At 42.3% G+C, this 22,670-nt stretch overlaps 1 protein-coding gene across 1 annotated transcript in view; it reads right to left on the minus strand.

Moving 5' to 3' along the window:
- Positions 1 to 7,506, minus strand: part of LOC138333972 (large ribosomal subunit protein uL24m-like) — a 28,251-nt gene extending 20,745 nt beyond the window's left edge. The window contains exon 1 of the mRNA XM_069282695.1: positions 7,243 to 7,506. Within this exon, the coding sequence (XP_069138796.1) occupies positions 7,243 to 7,506 (264 nt within the window). The remainder of the gene's footprint in view (positions 1 to 7,242) is intronic.
- Between the last annotated feature and the right edge of the window lie 15,164 nt (positions 7,507 to 22,670).

The raw sequence follows: 22,670 nt of genomic DNA on the forward strand, positions 1-22,670 counted from the left end.
GGATCCCTATGCTGGGGAGGTTTAGTGACGAGCCAATCACATTCTAGTTCTGGCACATTCTAGCCAATGACAGAGGTTGAAGGGCTATAGGTTACTGTGCTAGGACTTGTACAGTACAGTCTCCTGAGCACTGTGATGGTGTCTAGTCATCACCAGGTTCCAACACCTGTTCAATTTCTATACAGTTGGTGTTTCGATCCTCATGGAACAAAATATATTGGGGACTGGAGGTATGATTGAGGATGCCGGGAGTCGTGACGGCAGCCTGGGTGAGCACGTCCATGAGTTTCATTATGAGAAAACAATTGTTATTTTGCCGCTTTGTAGGACTTTGTTAAGCCTTATTTAACCCTGGAGCGTGTTCGGGATGGCGAGAGCTCGCGCGACAAGAAATTTCCTGAACGGCAGCGGGTGCTCCGGTGTGCACTCAATATGGTTGTCTCTCGTGCACTTGTTTAGACACTATTATCAGAATATATGTGTATTTAAACAAGAGGCCCATGGGCCTTAACGGTCATCTGACTATTAGTACAATACAACATAGTCGTTTAAAGATTTTAGCCTATTTGACCTCTGTGACCTTGATTGAAGGTCAAGGTAATTCATTTGAACAAACTTGGTAGCCCTTCATCCAAGCATGCTACATGCCCAATATCAGTACCCTTGGCCTTCTAGTTCTTGAGAAGAAGTCATTTAAAGATTTTAGCCTATTTGACCCCTGTGACCTTAAATGAAGGTCAAGGTCATTTATTTGAACAAACTTGGTAGCCCTTCATCCCAACATGCTACATGCCCAATATCAGTACCCTGGGCCTTCTGGTTCTGAAGAAGAAGTCATTTAAAGATTTTAGCCTATTTGACCCCTGTGACCTTGAATGAAGATCAAGGTCATTCATTTGAACAAACTTGGTAGCCCTTTATCCCAGCATGCCACAGGCCTAATATCAGGTCTCTAGGCCTCTTAGTTATTCACAAGAAGTTGTTTAAAGGATTTTAGCCTATTGACCCCTGTGACCTTGAATGAAGGTCAAGGTCATTTATTTGAACAAACTTGGTAGCCCTTCATCCCAGCATCCTACCGGCCAAATATCAGTACCCTGGGCCTTCTGGTTCTTGAGAAGAAGTCGTTTAAATATTTTAGCCTTTTTGACCCCCCGTGACCTTAAATGAAGGTCAAGGTCATTCATTTGAACAAACTTGGTAGCCCTTCATCCCAGCATCCTACCGGCCAAATATCAGTACCCTGGGCCTTCTGGTTCTTGAGAAGAAGTCGTTTAAAGATTTTAGCCTATTTGACCCTCGTGACCTTGAGTGAAGGTCAAGGTCATTTATTTGAACAAACTTGGTAGCCCTTCATCCCAGCATGCCACAGGCCTAATATCAGGTCTCTAGGCCTCTTAGTTATTCACAAGAAGTTGTTTAAAGGATTTTAGCCTATTTGACCCCTGTGACCTTAAATGAAGGTCAAGGTCATTTATTTGAACAAACTTGGTAGCCCAGCATCCTACAGGCCAAATATCAGTACCCTGGGCCTTCTGGTTCTTGAGAAGAAGTTGTTTAAAGATTTTAGCCTTTTTGACCCTCGTGACCTTGAATGAAGATCAAGGTCATTTATTTGAACAAACTTGGTAGCCCTTCATCCCAGCATGCCACAGGCCTAATATCAGGTCTCTAGGCCTCTTAGTTATTCACAAGAAAGTTTGTTTAAAAGGATTTTAGTCTATTTGACCCCTGTGACCTTGAATGACGGTCAAGGTCATTTATTTGAACAAACTTGGTAGCCCTTCATCCCAGCATCCTACAGGGCAAATATCAGTACCCTGGGCCTTCTGGTTCTTGAGAAGAAGTTGTTTAAAGATTTTAGCCTTTTTGACCCCTGTGACCTTGAATGAAGGTCAAGGTCATTCATTTGAACATACTTGGTAGCCCTCCATCCCAGCAACCTACAGGCCAAATATGAGTACCCTGGGCCTTGTGGTTATTGAGAAGAAGTCGTTTGAATAAAAAGTTTACGCACGGCGCACGGCGCACGACGACGGACGGTGCATGATGACAAAAGGTCATCCTGACCCTTCGGGTCAGATGACCTAAAAAATCCTTAAATAGGGCTCCGTTCATATCTGTTCAGAATGAGTGAAAACTTCTCTTAAGCTCGATCAGTTTAGCGTCAGCCTAGTAATCCATAGGTCCCGAGTTCGATCCCTGGGTGAGGTTTTAAATCCTGCACCCTGTGACATTGGCAGCCATGTTTAGGGACTCGGGAATGACCTGCAAGGGAATCGATGTGACCTCTGGAAGCTTGAGGATAGCCGCAATATACCGCTTGGCTAGGGAGAGATTATCGGGACCTCTGGTTTTATAAATATCTTTCGTTCATTCAGGTAATTAGTATATTAGACTTGTTGGACAAGGACCAGTGTCTGTGCATACCTGAGTCCGGATGTTAGTTACAGTATATTATATAAAGCTTAATTAGGGATCATGTGGGAGATCAGAGTGTATTGTCTTAAGTTGTATAGTAACACATATTTATTTTACTAGTTAGACTATACAGGTAGTTACAGAGGCTGTCACAGCATGATGTCAATTTCATTAAATGCTATAAACGGACCCCCCCTGGTGATATTGCCTATAGATATACCCGTACATGCTGTGACTGATCATCACATCAGGTAAGGTGTTATATTTGGTGATGGGGTGATGAATGATCCAAAAGAAATGACTCGAATGAGGGTGGAAAAGGCCCTGGTAGCCTCAACAGACATAAAGGTATGTACTATTAAGATAGATGCCAGTGGCGTAGGAAGTTTGAACGTAATTGGGGGGGGGGGGGGGGGGGGGGGGCATGGCATGGGCGGTCAAAGGTCTTCAAGATTTTTGTGGGCCCACCCCACAATCAAATACCCAATTACATATCTACAGTTACAGGCGTTGGTTACGCGGAAAAAAATTTAAAATGAAGTAAAAAATTGTGCAGGAGGACCCTTTTTTATTCCAAATGTGTATTTTTTTTAACATTTCTATCGCCCCGTCCGCTGCCACCACCCTGGTTCCTACGTCCAGGTACACTTTCTATACCTCTGCAATTATTACACAACTATATACCTGTATTTTCATCTGTATCTGTATGTTCATGTCTATACTTCGGGTGTACACATAGCTATATACGTAATGATATCATTCAGATGTATGTAATATAAATTGACTGGATGAAAATAAAAAGAAGTAATTATTCTAAAACAAATTGACAATTAAAATGTTACTGGCAACATGAATTTTGACTCTAGTTTAAATGCTATAATTATCTGCAGCTTTTGCGTGATTTCAATAGATCAAATTTCGATAGGTATACCCCCCCCACCCCACCCCCATAAAAAATAAAATACATGTATATGAATCAAAATTTATTTCACAGCTTATGATTGAATATTTATGTCTACAATGTAAAACTATGTAAGTCTCTTGTTTAAATATCGCAAAAAACAAGGACGTACTTTCTTGTAGATGACTTTAAGTATGCAAATTGGACTCATTATTTTTTTTAAGTGAGGAGATCATTCTGAAGATTACTATACGTAACGTAACCACCCACCCCAGAACGAATATACGTACCCGACCTACCATACCTTTCGGCCGGGTACGAAATGGTGCCTATGTGTCGTAGTGAAGCACTACCTCAGAAATCACTCGGGCATAATTTTCTGTACTTTTTTGTAGGTTTCTAATTATTTCAAACATACACATGCATTTAGATATTATTTTTGTCCAAAACAAACATAACAACCATTCTTAATATCTACTTTACCACTCATAATACGTCAAATCATAATTTGTAGACTTTACGTATAATTTTCCTTCAAAAAGACTGTCATATTTATTGTAAAAAATGTCTCGCTGTGAATTTGATATATTATACGGTTCAGTTTATTGCCTAGTAGGTAAGTGATATAAAACAAATACATTAAAATGCATACAGACGTTTGATTTATGGCTTCCACAATCATGTCTTTGCTCCATTAGCAGTAATGGGCACCAACTGTAGTTCTAAAGACAACACCTTTTATCTAAACTGTCTAAAAGACTATTCTATTAATAGAAAAAAAACCATTAACAGAAATAAAACACAGTCGAATTAGAAAATTGACGAAAAAACCATCCCCGATCGCTAAAATAGGTTTTTGAAAATCACAGGTAGGTGTGTCGGCGCTGTATGCAAGTATTGATAGTGATGAGCTGCGTTGCCTCGCAGAGAGTCGATTACGTCACGCACCAAATATGTCTCTTAGTCGTTACCGCAATACATATCTTGATAACGAAATGCGAATATCTTAAGTGTCTGGTAACTAATGACTCCGAGTGACTGCATCGTGGTCTTGAAAGGAGAACACAATTCATTTTAGCGTGAATAATTGCAAAGTCAAAATTTGTGACACAAATTCTTTGATAGTTTTGATATGTATTTGCTTCTTCGCTGTGCAATCGATACATTCACAATATTATATAGAATCAAAAAAATGGAAAGGAATTTTCAATGAATTTAAACAGTGACTGCAAACTCTGGACAAAATGATCCATGTTCAGTTGCACAGATCGCACAGCACATGCGATGCGGTAGCGATATAGTCGACTAATATTGGGAGCCGTGCTCTCGTCATGGGTCGATGATCAACACACTAGCGAAGCTCGCCGCCAGCTCACTGCACTGTCGCCGTAGGGGGTCACTGAGAACAATGGAGAAGCGGTATTTGCATGGGAAAAATAACTCTTTCACAAAAAATAACGTTTTCAACTTAATCGTAACATGGTCACTTAAATAATCACATGTTCTGTTGATGCTAACAAAGTTCCACATAAAAATCACGTAATATGCTGGCAATAACAAGGGAGTTTAAAATAATAACCATGCACAAAAAATAATAACATCAGCCACTGAATCTAACATCATTTATAAATTACTAACGCATGCAAAGATAAAGATAACTCAGTAGCAAACAAATAACGTGTGCTAGAAAATAATAACATGCTATTTGTAAAAAATAACTAAAATTTGAATAATAACAGTAAAACAGATAAAACCAACGTAAATATTTAAGTAATAACAAATACAGTAAAATAACAGTTTGAGAACAAAAATTAACAGAATAGGGCTACCAGTGGTAGTAAAACTGAACATCCTAAAAGGAGCTTTCTCCTAGACAGCAAGATAATACTTGTAGTAAAATTGAACATCCTAGGAGGAGCTTTCTCCTAGACAGCAAGATAATACATCTAGTAAAACTGAACATCCTAGAAGGAGCTTTCTCCTAGACAGCAAGATAATACATCTAGTAAAACTGAACACCCTAGAAGGAGCTTTCTCCCAGACAGCAAGATAATGCATGTAGTAAAACTGAACATCCTAGAAGGAGCTTTCTCCCAGACAGCAAGATAATACATGTAGTAAAACTGAACATCCTAGAAGGAGCTTTCTCCCAGACAGCAAGATAATACATGTAGTAAAACTGAACATCCTAGAAGGAGCTTTCTCCCAGACAGCAAGATAATACATGTAGTAAAACTGAACACCCTGAAGAAGGAGGTTTCTCCCAGACAGCAAGATATTACATGTAGTAAAACTGAACACCCTAGAAGGAGCTTTCTCCCAGACAGCAAGATAATACATGTAGTAAAACTGAACACCCTAGAAGAAGCTTTCTCCCAGACAGCAAGATATTACATGTAGTGAAACTGAACACCCTAGAAGGAGCTTTCTCCCAGACAGCAAGATAATACATGTAGTAAAACTGAACACCCTAGAAGAAGCTTTCTCCCAGACAGCAAGATAATACATGTAGTAAAACTGAACACCCTAGAAGAAGCTTTCTCCCAGACAGCAAGATATTACATGTAGTAAAACTGAACACCCTAGAAGGAGTTTTCTCCCATACAGCAAGATATTACACGTAGTAAACCTGAACATCCTAGAAGGAGCTTTCTCCCAGACAGCAAGATAATACATGTAGTAAAACTGAACATCCTAGGAGGAGTTTTCTCCCAGACATCAAGATATTACATGTAGTAAAACTGAACACCTTAGGAGGAGTTTTCTCCCAGACAGCAAGATATTACACGTTGTAAACCTGAACACCCTAGAAGGAGCTTTCTCCCAGACAGCAAGATATTACATGTAGTAAAACTGATCACCCTACAAGGAGGTTTCTCCCAGACAGCAAGATATTACATGTAGTAAAACTGAACACCCTAGAAGGAGCTTTCTCCCAGACAGCAAGATATTACATGTAGTAAAACTGAACACCCTAGAAGAAGCTTTCTCCCAGACAGCAAGATATTACATGTAGTAAAACTGAACATCCTAGAAGGAGCTTTCTCCCAGACAGCAAGATAATACATGTAGTAAAACTGAACACCCTACAAGGAGGTTTTCTCCCAGACAGCAAGATATTACATGTAGTAAAACTGAACACCCTAGAAGGAGCTTTCTCCCAGACAGCAAGATAATACATGTAGTAAAACTGAACACCCTAGAAGGAGCTTTCTCCCAGACAGCAAGATATTACATGTAGTAAAACTGAACACCCTAGAAGAAGCTTTCTCCCAGACAGCAAGATATTACATGTAGTAAAACTGAACATCCTAGAAGGAGCTTTCTCCCAGATAGCAAGATATTACATGTAGTAAAACTGAACACCCTAGAAGAAGCTTTCTCCCAGACAGCAAGATATTATATGTAGTAAAACTGAACACCCTAGAAGGAGCTTTCTCCCAGACAGCAAGATATTACATGTAGTAAAACTGAACATCCTAGAAGGAGCTTTCTCCTAGACAGCAAGATAATACATGTAGTAAACCTGAACATCCTAGGAGGAACTTTCTCCCAGACATTTAGTACATACAACTACTGAGGACTATATATATATATAGAAAAAACAAAACTAAAACAAATCTGCAATCGATCTCTAACGTTTTCCCAGCTGCCGCTGTTCTTCAGGAGATGTTTGTATATATATTTGCATAACAGTTATTTGAATAATTTGCTTATATGCATAAAATTCTCTGGTTCCAATTTTTACATTAATAATTTATCTTTGTATTTCAATTCTTGTATCAATTTTTACATAACATCTGCTTATTTGAATACAAAATCTGAAAATTTTTAAAAATAAAAGCAAGTATATTTTTAATTGTGCAATTTATTTGTTTGGTAAAATAAGTAGATCTAAGTACATAACTTTATCTACTTACTAAATCATCTTCAAATATTCTCCAGTGTTTGATTGGTTGTACTAGCGGCGTCTTTACTTTTTTCTTGTATGTCATCCTTGCTTGCTCACTCCATATAGGATTTTCATCATAATGCCATTTTGTATTTGTGTATTCACCATGCACTGGTACCCATCCTGTATGTGGCTTCCATTTCTTTCTGCCAAGAGAATCTTGCATTGTCCTCTCTAGGTAACGCTTCACGTATTTGCTGCTGTCCTTCAGTAAAACAATTGTAATCCTCATCCTGTAACAAACATCAACACATATTATACTATAAGACTCTTTCATATGTGGATATGAAGGATAGGGAAATTCTACCCCGAGGCATGCCGAGCGTTTTGCAAAATTTTGTGATCCCGAGGGTAGAATATCCCTATCCTTCATATCCACTTATCAAAGAGTATTTTTCTTTCATACCTCAATGTTTAATTGCAATTTTGAAAAATTACGTGATATTTTCAACACAAATTCCATTGTTTGCATCTTTTATAGTAAAACCAGTCATATAAGTGAAAAAAATGTTTAAATTTTACCGAGGAAATAGAAATTGTGTTGACGCCGTGACGTCACGGGGCTTTATTGCATGGGTAGTCATGCAATACAGCCTCAGGCGGCATGAGTGTATTGCCCAAGACCAGCCAGTATAACACCCGTAGGTATGAAAGAAATAGAATTTCCAGATGACAAAAACAAATTTTAAATAAGCTACTTTTGTGTTGGTGTTTGTATATTGTGATGCTCTATATGGTTTCTGACATATATATGGGTTGTGTTTGATGTTATTTCGACAAGAAATCCTAAAGGATATTGGCACCTATAGCTACCAAAGAATGATCTATGTCTGACAATGAAAAGAGCTAGGGATCTTTTCTCTGCTCTTCAAACTGTAACTAACATAATCCAAAATGGCTGCCTGTCGGCCATATCTTGTTGACGAATTGGTTGCAAAATGTCATATGCACAACTAGGACATATGGAGCCTTATATACATGAAATTTGAAAAAGATCCCTTCAGTATTTTCTAAGAAAATAATGATAGTGGTAACAAACTTCAATTATCAAAATCCAAGATGGTGGCCTATCTTGTGATGGAATTTGAGACAGATAGCTTCTTCACGTTCTGAGACAGCAGTAACAAACAACTATAACAAGATATCCCAGAGGAATCTTGGTGCCCATCAAAGAATGATCTATGTCGGCCATCTTGTTCACCGATTGGTTCCAAAATGCAATATGCAAAGCCATGACCCTAAGGGAGCCTAGATATGAAATTTTAGACAGATCCTTTCTGGTCTTTCTAAGAAATAGAAGTAACAAATTTGAACTATCAAAATCCAAGATGGCTGCCTCCTGCCTGTCATCCTTGATAATCCAGGGGTTTCGATCACATACAATCTCTACATCCCTGGATTACATCATAGTAAAACTGGAGGCAACAGAACAGAACAGGTAATTTAGTCCTTTGATGTACATGAAAAGAGCTGTATAACGGGACACTGTGGTTGATGTGCTAGCGATTGCTCAGTGAGTACTCAGTAGTGAGCGAGTTCTCGGTGATTCTGAGTACTCAGTAGCAGCGAGTTCTCGGTGATTCTGAGTACTCAGTAGCAGCGAGTTCTCGGTGATTCTGAGTACTCAGTAGCTTGTTAGCATTATAGGCCTTACGAAATGGTTCTAAAGATATTGATACATCACAATTGATTATCACAATTTCGTTATACACGTGAGTGCTAGGGATTAATAGAATCTTTCCCTACCTAGAGGATGTGACAGCAAAATCACAACTGGAGGGGTAATTCATGAACGTCCAACCCAAGGCTAATGCCAACGGTTGGACATTCAGGAATTTGCTCTGAGGGTTGTGATTTTGTTGTCACACACCCATAGGTAGGGAATGATTCTTTTTCTCCCATCTACTAAAGGAAAAGGAAGAGATAATAGCCTAAAAGAAGCATTTTCACCACGACATGAACATGGTTCCGTTGTCTGCACGTCAATATTGATGACATCATCGACAATGCACACCACAGTTACAGCACATGTTTTTCTTAAGTGGTATAATAGGGGGATTGTTATAATTAATTACTTGTTAAAAAACACCTCAGTATATTCCTCTCTAAACTTTTTCCCCCTTGACCTTGACCTCACCTAGTCCTGACTTTTTCCCCTTGACCTTGACCTCACCTAGTCCTGACTTTTCCCCTTGAGCTTGATCTCACCTAGTCCTGACTTTTTCCCCCTTGACCTTGACCTACATCTAGTCCGGACTTTTTCCCCTTGACCTTGACCTCACCTAGTCCTGACTTTTTTCCCCTTGACCTTGACCTCACCTAGTCCTGACTTTTTTCCCTTGACCTTCACTTCACCTTGTCCTGACTTTTTTCCCCTTGAGCTTGACCTCACCTAGTCCTGATTTTTTTTCCCCTTGAGCTTGACCCAACCTAGTTCTGATTTTTTCCCTTGAGCTTGACCTCATCTAGTCCTGACTTTTTTCCCCTTGACCTTGACCTCACCTAGTCCTGACTTTTTTCCCCTTGAGCTTGACCTCACCTAGTCCTGACTTTTTTCCCCTTGAGCTTGACCTAACCTAGTTCTGACTTTTTCCCCTTAAGCTTGACCTCATCTAGTCCGGACTTTTTTCCCCTTGACCTTGACCTCACCTAGTCCTGACTTTTTTTCCCTTGAGCTTGACCTCATCTAGTTCAGACTTTTTTGCCGCTTTGACCTTGACCTCACCTAGTCCCGACTTTTTCCCTTTGAGCTTGATCTCACCTAGTCCAGACTTTTTTTTCCTTTTGATCTTGACCTCACCTAGTCCTGACTTTTTCCCCTTGAGCTTGACCTCACCTAGTCCTGACTTTTTTTTCCCTTTGACCTTGACCTCACCTAGTCCTGACTTTTTCCCCTTGAGCTTGATCTCACCTAGTCCTGATTTGTTTTCCCTTTGACCTTGTCCTCACCTTGTCCTGACTTTTTCCCCTTGAGCTTGACCTCACCTAGTCCTGACTTTTTCCCCTTGACCTTGACATCACCTAGTCCTGACTTTTCCCCTTGAGCTTGATCTCACCTAGTCCTGACTTTTTCCCCTTGAGCTTGACCTCACCTAGTCCTGACTTTTTCCCCTTGAGCTTGACCTAACCTAGTTCTGACTTTTTCCCCTTGAGCTTGACCTCATCTAGTCCGGACTTTTTCCCCTTGACCTTGACCTCACCTAGTCCTGACTTTTTTCCCTTGACCTTCACTTCACCTAGTCCTGACTTTTTTCCCCTTGAGCTTGACCTCACCTAGTCCTGACTTTTTTCCCCTTGAGCTTGACCCAACCTAGTTCTGACTTTTTTCCCCTTGAGCTTGACCTCATCTAGTCCTGACTTTTTTCCCCTTGACCTTGACCTCACCTAGTCCTGACTTTTTCCCCTTGAGCTTGACCTCACCTAGTCCTGACTTTTTTCCCCTTGAGCTTGACCTAACCTAGTTCTGACTTTTTCCCCTTAAGCTTGACCTCATCTAGTCCGGACTTTTTTCCCCTTGACCTTGACCTCACCTAGTCCTGACTTTTTTTCCCTTGAGCTTGACCTCATCTAGTTCAGACTTTTTTGCCGCTTTGACCTTGACCTCACCTAGTCCCGACTTTTTCCCTTTGAGCTTGATCTCACCTAGTCCGGACTTTTTTTTCCTTTTGAGCTTGACCTCACCTAGTCCTGACTTTTACCCTTGAGCTTGACCTCACCTAGTCCTGACTTTTTTTTCCCTTTGACCTTGACCTCACCTAGTCCTGACTTTTTCCCCTTGAGCTTGATCTCACCTAGTCCTGACTTTTTTTTCCTTTTGAGCTTGACCTCATCTAGTCCTGACTTTTTCCCCTTGAGCTTGATCTCACCTAGTCCTGATTTTTTTTTCCTTTGACCTTGTCCTCACCTTGTCCCGACTTTTTCCCCTTGAGCTTGATCTCACCTAGTCCTGAATTTTATTCCCTTTGACCTTGACCTCACCTAGTCCTGACTTTTTCCCCTTGACCTTGACCTCACCTAGTCCTGACTTTTCCCCTTGAGCTTGATCTCACCTAGTCCTGACTTTTTCCCCCTTGACCTTGACCTCAACTAGTCCTGACTTTTTTCCCTTTGACCTTGACCTCACCAATCCTGACTTTTTCCCCTTGAGCTTGACCTCACTTAGTCCTGACTTTGTATTGTGTATTTCTGTAATCATTGTGTTTTACACCTTTATCTTTTTCAGCACAAGTTAAAAAAAAGCACTGTAAATAACCTCCTCACGCCGCTCATAAAAAAAACTAAAACAATACCCATAATCATCAACATTGATGGATGGTATATGTTATAACTAAGAAGTGAAGAGAAGTAAAATTTGATTAACACCTTCCTGTTCAGTTGTTTTTGATGTACTAAATAAGTGAGATTAACACTTTTTTGTATATCTTATTTTCCACACATTGGCTGCATAGAACCATAAAGTGTTATACATCATTGATTAGTATATCACCTGAATTTCATTTTTCTAAATATAATTTTCACCTTTGACCTTTATGGTAGTAAAGGTCAAAGGTCACAGATACCAAAATCACATTATTATTGAAAACAACTTCACCATTTTGCTTTTCTGGATCATTTAACGGGCGGAACAACAACACAAACTGTAAATTTGAAGATTCAATGTAAACTACATATAATTCTGAAGATAATCCTATGAGATAGCCCATTAATTACAATCAACAAAATTTTGGCACAGAGATTATCTGTGTGACCTTTGAAGAAAATAGCAGCTAAAATAGCAATATTGGCAGCAAAGTCATGTATTGATTAAGTTAATAGTTACACATAGCATAGTAAAACATTGAATTGATAAAGATATGAGTTACCTACGGTAATTAAAAAATCAAAGTAGTATACAAATTAAAATACATGTATCGGTATATGATATTAATATTACATATATATGTACATCGGCAAGACACAAGGGAGGTAATTCATATTCTTGCACACTACTCATTGTTTTGGAGGAAACGCTTGCATTTACTCCCAATTTGTCATGAACTTGGAACATGAAAGAGGGTTAACATCTTCGTCGTAAGACTTTGTTTCCATTCATATTACAGAGATGACATGTTTATTTTTACAAATCGGTATAAAATGTATACAGTATGTACATGTATATATTAAAACGGGAGATTACTTTTGGTATTAATTGAGAAGCAGAAGCAATAAAAGTTTTGTTGTAAGAACATTTTAATCCCGTGGGAATGTTGGAGATCTATGGTTACGATCAATTGTTATGCATATATTTGCATGAGTATGCACTTCAACATTTATAACAAATCATCATTGTCATAGCATTGCTGAATATTATGTAGGCTTAACTCGTACATGCTACTAGAGTGGATCCAGGAATGACGGTATTTACTGGGTTTTTTTTAGCCCACCATCTGATGATATTGAAATCGCCTTTCGTCCGTGGTCCGCCCGTTCTTCCTTCCGTCCGTCCATCAGTTAACAATTCTTGTTACCGCTATTTCTCAGAAAGTTCTTTTCAAATTTCATATGTAGGTTCCCCTAGGGCCCTAGCTGTGCATATTGCATTTTGGGACCGAACAGTAAACAAGATGGCCGACCGGCCGCCATCTTGGATTTTGATAGTTACAGTTCGAAAAGCAGCGAAAAGATGTCAGACATAGACCATTCTTTTGTGGGCGGCAAGATCCCTCTAGGATATCTTGTTTCTTTGTGGGAATGGAAGACACGTGATTAAACAGTACCGACATTCTGATAACCAGTACCTACATATGTATATCATTAGTTGACATTTTTGTGACCGACAGGTTTCTTACTATTGTGGTAAGAGCGAGATAATGCACGACCAGAACGGTTTCAAACCCGGCACTATCTGAACTCTTGCCGGATGCTCTACCAATTGAGCTGCTTGGTTGTCGGCTATCGTTCGATCCAGAACCATTACTTTAGTATTGTCCCCTTCCTTTTCACTCATCGCCCCCAAAGATTTTTTCCATATTCGGCTTATTAGATTCTGAGATACTCCAAACACTATCCTAATGCTCTACCAATTCAATTGAGCTATATACATGTATTTATCCGGGATCCTGCAACTGTCCCACATACTGACCGATATCTACTGCCGGATAAACTTGTGCTTTATCCGTCAATACGAAATGCTTTATCCGTCAATACGATCACGTGAATTTTTTCCATATCTAACGGAACTTTTTCTAACTTGACCCAGAACTTGAACCTTCCGGTGAATGAAACGTCATTCAGTCCCGCTAAAACGTGACGTCACATTCATCGGAATGACGTCATTTTTACGGTATCCAAAATCTCGTATGGCGGTGTGGTTTTTTTCTTGGCTCATGGCAAAGGTATGTATTGCAAATTAATTTTTAAACGGGTATATATTGTTTTTTTTGAGTATTTTCATATTGTTTCAGTGATATATTACACTGAATGGATTTACGGATGGTGTTTGTGAATGCGCTTATTTATTTCCCACGACAGTAAAAAGGAGCACACTCTCATTCGGTTTAGTGAATGAATATTTACCTCCGCATCAAAGAAGCGTCACGCTTCGAGCGAAACCAAGTAAATAACTGTCAATTTGCTTTCGTTTTGAATGCCATAATAGTTGCAGGATAAACAGAATACACGATTAGTATCTTACAATACAAGTTTTATTTTGGTGCTCGACACGGAAAGCTGAGATGACTCGGCACAGCCTCGTCATCTCGGCTTTCCTAAGTCTCGCACCAAAATAAACCTTGTATTGTAAGATACTAACCATGTATTCTCTCTATATATATATATATATATATATTTCAAACAGATAAGCTGAAGCTCAAGATAATAGAAACCTGGAGCAAATGGGAAAAAATTTACTCTGTGTTATAGATTAAGAGGGAAAACATTCTTTTTATGGCATGATATATATATGATAAGCAACAAAGTCAAGTTATGATTTTCTGTACATGTATGAATTTGACTCAAATTCAATTCAAATCACTACATTTACGAATTAATATCAATCAAGTGTTGTATTTATCTAGATCCTAGAGAAAACCGTATGTTTTAGAAAATAACCGCTGCCCTTTGGTCCATTCCTCAGAGCTGTGTAACTATTTATAATTAAATGTACACATTAAACATAAAATCGTTTTATTTACTGTAAACCTTTTTCATATGAATTCTGTCGATCAATTGTGAGAAGGATTATTGTAAATGATATTTATAAATATAAACCTAATTCTGTATATATTTCATTACAGGCTGTTATCACAAAATTGATTTGTAATCTGTTTTCTTTTTTTCAAATCTATGTGGCAGAGTCCTCCATGATATTATCTCTTCCTCCGACATCCCTTCAGTTTTCATTTGGTTGTGTAAAATAGTGGAAATGACGGATCTGACTTGTAATCAGTATGACTTATATGTTTATGGCGTTATAAACCATTAGACTACTTGTATATAATCTATATTTTACATATGAACCACAAGACTACTAGTATATATAATCTATATAACTACATTTTTTTTTAATCCAATAATTTCAATTTTCCAATAATATTACAATATTAAAGGGACAATTCAGTCTAAGAGAACATAAAAATTTGTACATATATCGGAAAAAACCCATTTCTAATGGAAATTAGATCAGTCGGTTTTATTGTGATATGCCAGAAAAGCCCATGGTGGTGAAATGCGTGTGAAATGTTCAAACCCGCTCGCTGTCTGCCATTACACATTGTGGTCGAACATATTGTATGCCGAACCCTGTCCCTTGCTCGTAGAGTAATGCAACTTTTGTCTAGAGCTGCTCAAATCGCTCTGACAGTAGTGTGTTTACCTTATTAGGTGAATTATCTTGCCTAAAAATCATTTATCACCTACTCAGTGGTTATGTAGTCCATTTGTTTAACGTGTATGACTTTGGCTTGGGTATGGATACAGCGTACATATTATACCTGCTTAATCGTATTGATCAACGATTTGTAATTACAACTGTATCAATTAAAATACTAAACAATGACGTGGAATTTGTCAATATTTTATGTTATATGTTCCATAAGAAATGAAGAACAATACATTTATGCCATATTTTATTTCTTGGTTATGTAGAAGAATTAGTCTGAGTAAATTGTCTCTTTAATAATATCTAATTTATCTTGAAAACAGTTTATATGTTATCATCGGATTATAGGCTCTGATTCTGATACTTGAGTCAACATTTTAATGCAAACAAATTAAGAGAGCATTATAAGGTATATGCATATGTACAATGTATATACACATAATTATAACGCACCGGTCGACACTCACAAAAAAGGCGATTTGAATTTACCAACCAAAATGTGTATTACAAATAGTTCGTATGTTCATCCTATCCTAAGTCTATTTCAAAACAGATCCAGAGCACCTGTTAATTTGTGCACGAGATCTACATGTACATGTACACGTACATACAATAGAACTATGCCTATCACGACATACGTACACGGTACATGTATTACCTACGCGTGTTGTACCTGCTACTAGTCCCGCTATTTCACACATTTTGAAGTAAACAAGTTGAAATCTATATGTTTCATAAAATGTTTGATGATTGAACTGGTTTCAACGATGTCTAAACCTAACATTAGGTGCTAATGCTTCAAAAATTGACGAGAGTTTGGTATGCATCGTTTTTATGGACGCTCAAGGGACAATACTCTAGATTGATTTTCTATACATGTACAAAATTTGAAGTACTTTCACAGATGTTAAGCTTAAGGATTTTTTTCATTGGTAAGAATTACCTATGATTCCATCAAAAGGGAGTTTCCGAGGCCGCAGCGTTGACCGTCCGAGGTCAGAATCACCGTAATCTCGCATTTAGAATCCCATAATATGAAGGCGATGCTATTTTCAGATCTCACACTAGCAAATTACAGAGAGTATTTTGAGTAATTTCGTTAAATATTATATTTGTAATCTTCAGCAGCATTATATATATTTCGATTTAATTTAGATAAACAATCACCCAATGTGCTTCTCCAGGATCAGGATTATGACATTAAGATAAACGTTAATGAAACGTAACGTCATAATGTTACACACTTGTAAGAAACGTCACGATTTTTCGTTTGAGTAGGGTAAAGTAAAATCGCAATAATTTCGTTTCAAGAAAACCAATTTTCAAATCTAAAGCTGACTTGTAAAGGATTTTATCTGTGGCATTAACACACTGTATTTTCATGAAGTTATAATCTGAACTGATATATATTTTCCAGCTCTGAATACATAAAAACGCTAATTTTTAACGAAAACATTGCATGTGTTTTTCATTTGAGAAAATTTTCTATAAAATAATAAAATAAAGACATATGAATTACACTCTTTTCTTGCTTGCAATCTAAGCTTTTCAGTGATATATATCATAACAACACTGCGATATTTCACATTCACTTTCCGAGCGGTTAATTCACGAATAACGTTGACCAATTTAACGGCATTTTCGGCACTTTTAACAGATGTTTTTTCGACGGAAACCTACAGGAGACTCATTCATTCTAACAAACCAACTTGTGAAATTTACATGAACACAAAATAGAGAAATCACTAATTCCGTTGATATAAATATTTCATTTCTACGAGGAATATAAAGGTTAATCTGACGCCTTCGAAATTGGTCGATGACATTATCAAAGTCTAACAGTACAAATGTACCGATGCGAACGGGAGGTGTTAAGCCAATGTACATGTAAGTACTATCAAGTCAACTATACCCCCAAAGCACCATGCCATGTGTTTTCAGTATCATGTAATATCAGTATTTGCTTCTTCTTCTTGGTGTTCCAACGATCTGTCAATAATGACGATTTGTGGTCGTCGGGGGTGTGGCGCTGTGGCTTGTGGTCTTCAGGGGTGTGGCGCAGTAGCGTGTACATGTGTGGTCTCCACGGATGTGGCACAATGGCGTGTGTGGTTGGTGGCGCAGTGGCATGTGTGGTCATCAGGGGGTATGGAGCAGTGGCATGTGTGGTCATCAGCAGTATGGAGTAGTGGCGAGTGTGTTCGTCAGGGGTGTGGAGTAGTGGCGAGTGTGGTGGTCAGGGGTATGGAGAAGTGGCGTGTGTGGTTGTCAGAGGTATGGCACAGTGGTATGTGTGGTCATCAGGGGTGTGGCGTAAGGGCGTATGGTCGTCAGGGGTGTGGAGCAGTGGCGTAAGTGGTTGTCAAGGGTGTGGAGCAGTGGCAGGTGTGGTGGTCAGGGATATGGAGCAGTGGCGTGTGTGGTCGTCAGGGGTATGGAGCATTGGCATGTGTGGTGGTCAGGGGTATGGAACAGTGGCATGTGTGGTGGTCAGGGGTATGAATTAGTGGCATGTGTGGTGGTCAGGTATATGGAGCAGTAGCATGAGTGGTTGTCAAGGGTGCGGAGCAGTGGCATGTGTGGTGGTCAGGGGTATGGAGCAGTGGCATGTGTGGTGGTCAGGGATATGGAGCAGTGGTGTGTGTGGTCGTCAGGGGTATGGAGCAGTGGCATGTGTGGTGGTCAGGGATATGGAGCAGTGGTGTGTGTGGTCGTCAGGGATATGGAGCAGTGGCATGTGTGGTCATCAGCGGTATGGAGTAGTGGCGAGTCTGGTCGTCAGGGGTGTGGAGTAGTGGCGAATGTGGTCGTCAGGGGTATGGAGAAGTGGCGTGTGTTGTTGTCAGAGGTATGGCACAGTGGTATGTGTGGTCGTCAGGGGTGTGGCGTAAGGGCGTATGGTCGTCAGGAGTGTGGAGCAGTGGTGTGAGTGGTTGCCAGGGGTGTGGAGCAGTGGCATGTGTGGTGGTCAGGGGTATGGATTAGTGGCATGTGTGGTGGTCAGGGATATGGAGCAGTGGTGTGTGTGGTGGTCAGGGGTATGGAGCAGTGGCATGTGTGGTGGTCAGGGGTATGGAGCAGTGGCATGTGTGGTCGTCAGGGGTATGGAACAGTGGCATGTGTGGTGGTCAGGGGTATTGATTAGTGGCATGTGTGGTGGTCAGGAATATGGAGCAGTGGTGTGTGTGGTCGTCAGGGGTATGGAGCAGTGGCATGTGTGTTGTCAGCGATATGGAGCAGTGGCATGTGTGGTCATCAGCGGTATGGAGTAGTGGCGAGTGTGGTCGTCAGGGGTGTGGAGTAGTGGCGAATGTGGTCGTCAGCGGTATGGAGTAGTGGCGAGTGTGGTCGTCAGGGTTGTGGAGTAGTGGCGAATGTGGTCGTCAGGGGTATGGAGAAGTGGCGTGTGTTGTTGTCAGAGGTATGGCACAGTGGTATGTGTGGTCGTCAGGGGTGTGGCGTAAGGGCGTATGGTCGTCAGGAGTGTGGAGCAGTGGTGTGAGTGTTGCCGGGTGGGATGTTGCCAGGGGTGTGGAGCAGTGGCATGTGTGGTGGTCAGGGGTATGGATTAGTGGCATGTGTGGTGGTCAGGGATATGGAGCAGTGGTGTGTGTGGTCGTCAGGGGTGTGGAGCAGTGGCATGTGTGGTGGTCAGGGGTATGGATTAGTGGCATGTGTGGTGGTCAGGGAGTGTGGCGTAGGGCGTGTGGTGGTCAGGGGTATGGAGAAGTGGCATGTGTGGTTGTCAGGGTATGGATTAGTGGCATGTGTAGTGGTCAGGGGTGTGGAGCAGTGGCATGTGTGGTGGTCAGGGATATGGAGCAGTGGTGTGTGTGGTCGTCAGGGGTGTGGAGCAGTGGCATGTGTGGTGGTCAGGGATATGGAGCAGTGGTGTGTGTGGTCGTCAGGGATATGGAGCAGTGGCATGTGTGGTGGTCAGGGGTATGGATTAGTGGCATGTGTGGTGGTCAGGGGTGTGGCGTAAGGGTGTGTGTTGGTCAGGGGTATGGAGAAGTGGCATGTGTGGTTGTCAGGGTATGGATTAGTGGCATGTGTAGTGGTCAGGGGTGTGGAGCAGTGGCATGTGTGGTGGTCAGGGATATGGAGCAGTGGTGTGTGTGGTCGTCAGGGGTGTGGAGCAGTGGAATGTGTTGTGGTCAGGGATATGGATTAGTGGCATGTGTGTGGTCGTCAGGGGTGTGGAGCAGTGGTGTGTGTGGTGGTCAGGGGTGTGGAGCAGTGGCATGTGTGGTGGTCAGAGATATGGAGCAGTGGCGTGTGTGGTCATCAGGGGTATGGAACAGTGGCATGTGTGGTGGTCAGGGGTATGGATTAGTGGCATGTGTGGTGGTCAGGGATATGGAGCAGTGGCATGTGTGGTGATCAGGGATATGGAGCATAGGTGTGTGTGGTCGTCAGGGGTATGGAGCAGTGGAATGTGTTGTGGTCAGGGATATGGAGCAGTGGCGTGTGTTGTCCTCAGGGGTATGGAACAGTGGCATGTGTGGTGGTCAGGGGTATGGATTAGTGGCATGTGTGGTGGTCAGGGATAGGATTAGTGGCATGTGTGGTGGTCAGGGGTATGGATTAGTGGCATGTGTGGTGGTCAGGGATATGGAGCAGTGGTGTGTGTGGTGGTCAGGGGTGTGGAGCAGTGGCATGTGTGGTGGTCAGGGATATGGAGCAGTGGCGTGTGTGGTCGTCAGGGGTATGGAACAGTGGCATGTGTGGTGGTCAGGGGTATGGATTAGTGGCATGTGTGGTGGTCAGGGATATGGAGCAGTGGTGTGTGTGGTCGTCAGGGGTGTGGAGCAGTGGCATGTGTGGTGGTCAGGGATATGGAGCAGTGGCATGTGTGGTGGTCAGGGGTATGGAGCAGTGGCGTGTATGGTCGTCAGGGGTATGGAGCAGTGGCATGTGTGGTGGTCAGGGGTATGGATTAGTGGCATGTGTGGTGGTCAGGGGTGTGGCGTAAGGGCATGTGGTGGTCAGGGGTATGGAGAAGTGGCATGTGTGGTTGTCAGGGTATGGAACAGTGGCATGTGTAGTGGTCAGGGGGTGTGGCGTAAGGGCGTGTGGTGGTCAGGGGTATGGAGAAGTGGCATGTGTGGTCGTCAGGGGTATGGAACAGTGGCATGTTAGGTGGTCAGGGGTATGGATTAGTGGCATGTGTGGTGGTCAGGGATATGGAGCAGTGGCGTGTGTGGTTGTCAGGGATATGGAGTAGTGGCAGGTGTGGTGGTCAGGGGTATGGATTAGTGGCAGGTGTGGTGGTCAGGGGTGTGGCGTAAGGGCGTGTGATGGTCAGGGGTATGGAGAAGTGGCATGTGTGGTTGTCAGGGTATGGATTAGTGGCATGTGTGGTGGTCAGGGGTGTGGTGTAAGGGCGTGTTGTGGTCAGGGGTATGGAGAAGTGGCATGAGTGGTTGTCAGGGTATGGATTAGTGGCATGTGTGGTGTCAGGGGTATGTATTAGTGGCATGTGTGGTGGTCAGGGGTGTGTGGCGTAAGGGCGTGTGGTGGTCAGGGGTATGGAGAAGTGGCTTGTGCGGTTGTCAGGGTATGGAGCAGTGGAATGTGTGGTGGTCAGGGATATGGATTAGTGGCATGTGTGGTCGTCAGGGGTGTGGAGCAGTGGTGTGTGTGGTGGTCAGGGGTGTGGAGCAGTGGCATGTGTGGTGGTCAGAGATATGGAGCAGTGGCGTGTGTTGTCCTCAGGGGTGTGGAGCAGTGGAATGTGTTGTGGTCAGGGATATGGATTAGTGGCATGTGTGGTCGTCAGGGGTGTGGAGCAGTGGTGTGTGTGGTGGTCAGGGGTGTGGAGCAGTGGCATGTGTGGTGGTCAGAGATATGGAGCAGTGGTGTGTGTGGTCGTCAGGGGTATGGAACAGTGGCATGTGTGGTGGTCAGGGGTATGGATTAGTGGCATGTGTGGTGGTCAGGGGTGTGGAGCAGTGGCATGTGTGGTGGTCAGGGATATGGAGCAGTGGTGTGTGTGGTCGTCAGGGGTGTGGAGCAGTGGAATGTGTGGTGGTCAGGGATATGGAGCAGTGGTGTGTGTGGTCGTCAGGGGTATGGAACAGTGGCATGTGTGGTGGTCAGGGGTATGGATTAGTGGCGTGTCTGGTGGTCAGGGATAGGATTAGTGGCATGTGTGGTGTTCAGGGGTATGGATTAGTGGCATGTCTGGTGGTCAGGGATATAGAGCAGTGGTGTGTGTGGTGGTCAGGGGTGTGGAGCAGTGGCATGTGTGGTGGTCAGAGATATGGAGCAGTGGCGTGTGTGGTCGTCAGGGGTATGGAACAGTGGCATGTGTGGTGGTCAGGGGTATGGATTAGTGGCATGTGTGGTGGTCAGGGATATGGAGCAGTGGTGTGTGTGGTCGTCAGGGGTGTGGAGCAGTGGCATGTGTGGTGGTCAGGGATATGGAGCAGTGGCATGTGTGGTGGTCAGGGGTATGGAGCAGTGGCGTGTGTGGTGGTCAGGGGTATGGAGCAGTGGCATGTGTGGTGGTCAGGGGTATGGATTAGTGGCATGTGTGGTGGTCAGGGGTGTGGCGTAAGGGCATGTGGTGGTCAGGGGTATGGAGAAGTGGCATGTGTGGTTGTCAGGGTATGGATTAGTGGCATGTGTAGTGGTCAGGGGTGTGGCGTAAGGGCGTGTGGTGGTCAGGGGTATGAAGAAGTGGCATGAGTTGTTGTCAGGGGTATGGAGCAGTGGCATGTGTGGTGGTCAGGGGTATGGATTAGTGGCATGTGTGGTGGTCAGGGATATGGAGCAGTGGCGTGTGTGGTTGTCAGGGATATGGAGCAGTGGCAGGTGTGGTGGTCAGGGGTATGGATTAGTGGCAGGTGTGGTGGTCAGGGGTGTGGCGTAAGGGCGTGTGATGGTCAGGGGTATGGAGAAGTGGCATGTGTGGTTGTCAGGGTATGGAACAGTGGCATGTGTAGTGGTCAGGGGTGTGGCGTAAGGGCGTGTGGTGGTCAGGGGTATGAAGAAGTGGCATGAGTTGTTGTCAGGGTATGGATTAGTTGCATGTGTGGTGTCAGGGGTATGTATTAGTGGCATGTGTGGTGGTCAGGGGTGTGGCGTAAGGGCGTGTGGTGGTCAGGGGTATGGAGAAGTGGCATGTGTGGTTGTCAGGGTATGGAGCAGTGGAATGTGTGGTCGTCAGGGGTGTGGCACAGTGGCGTGTGTGGTCGTCAGGGGTGTGGCGCAGTATATTGTCATTTTTGAGGACCCTATTGCGCTGATTTGCTGACAAAAATCTTACTTTTATGTCCATAATTTGACATTTTCGAACAATCCAAAATAGGATTTATTATACAAAGTCAATGTTCAAACTATCACTAGCAAAAAAAATACGATTTTTCAGGAAAAAAAAGTGTGTTCAAACTATACGCATGTTCAAATTAACCGGAGAACAAAGGTTTGTAAATTGAATATTGATCATATTTGTCAGAACAATATAGTTACATATTATCCGAAAATATATTTTTATCAGCCTCAAAGTGCCTGATGTAATCTGATGTGGATCA

The sequence above is a fragment of the Argopecten irradians genome, chromosome 10 (assembly GCF_041381155.1).
Source record: "Argopecten irradians isolate NY chromosome 10, Ai_NY, whole genome shotgun sequence".
NCBI classification, from domain to species: Eukaryota; Metazoa; Mollusca; class Bivalvia; order Pectinida; family Pectinidae; genus Argopecten; species Argopecten irradians.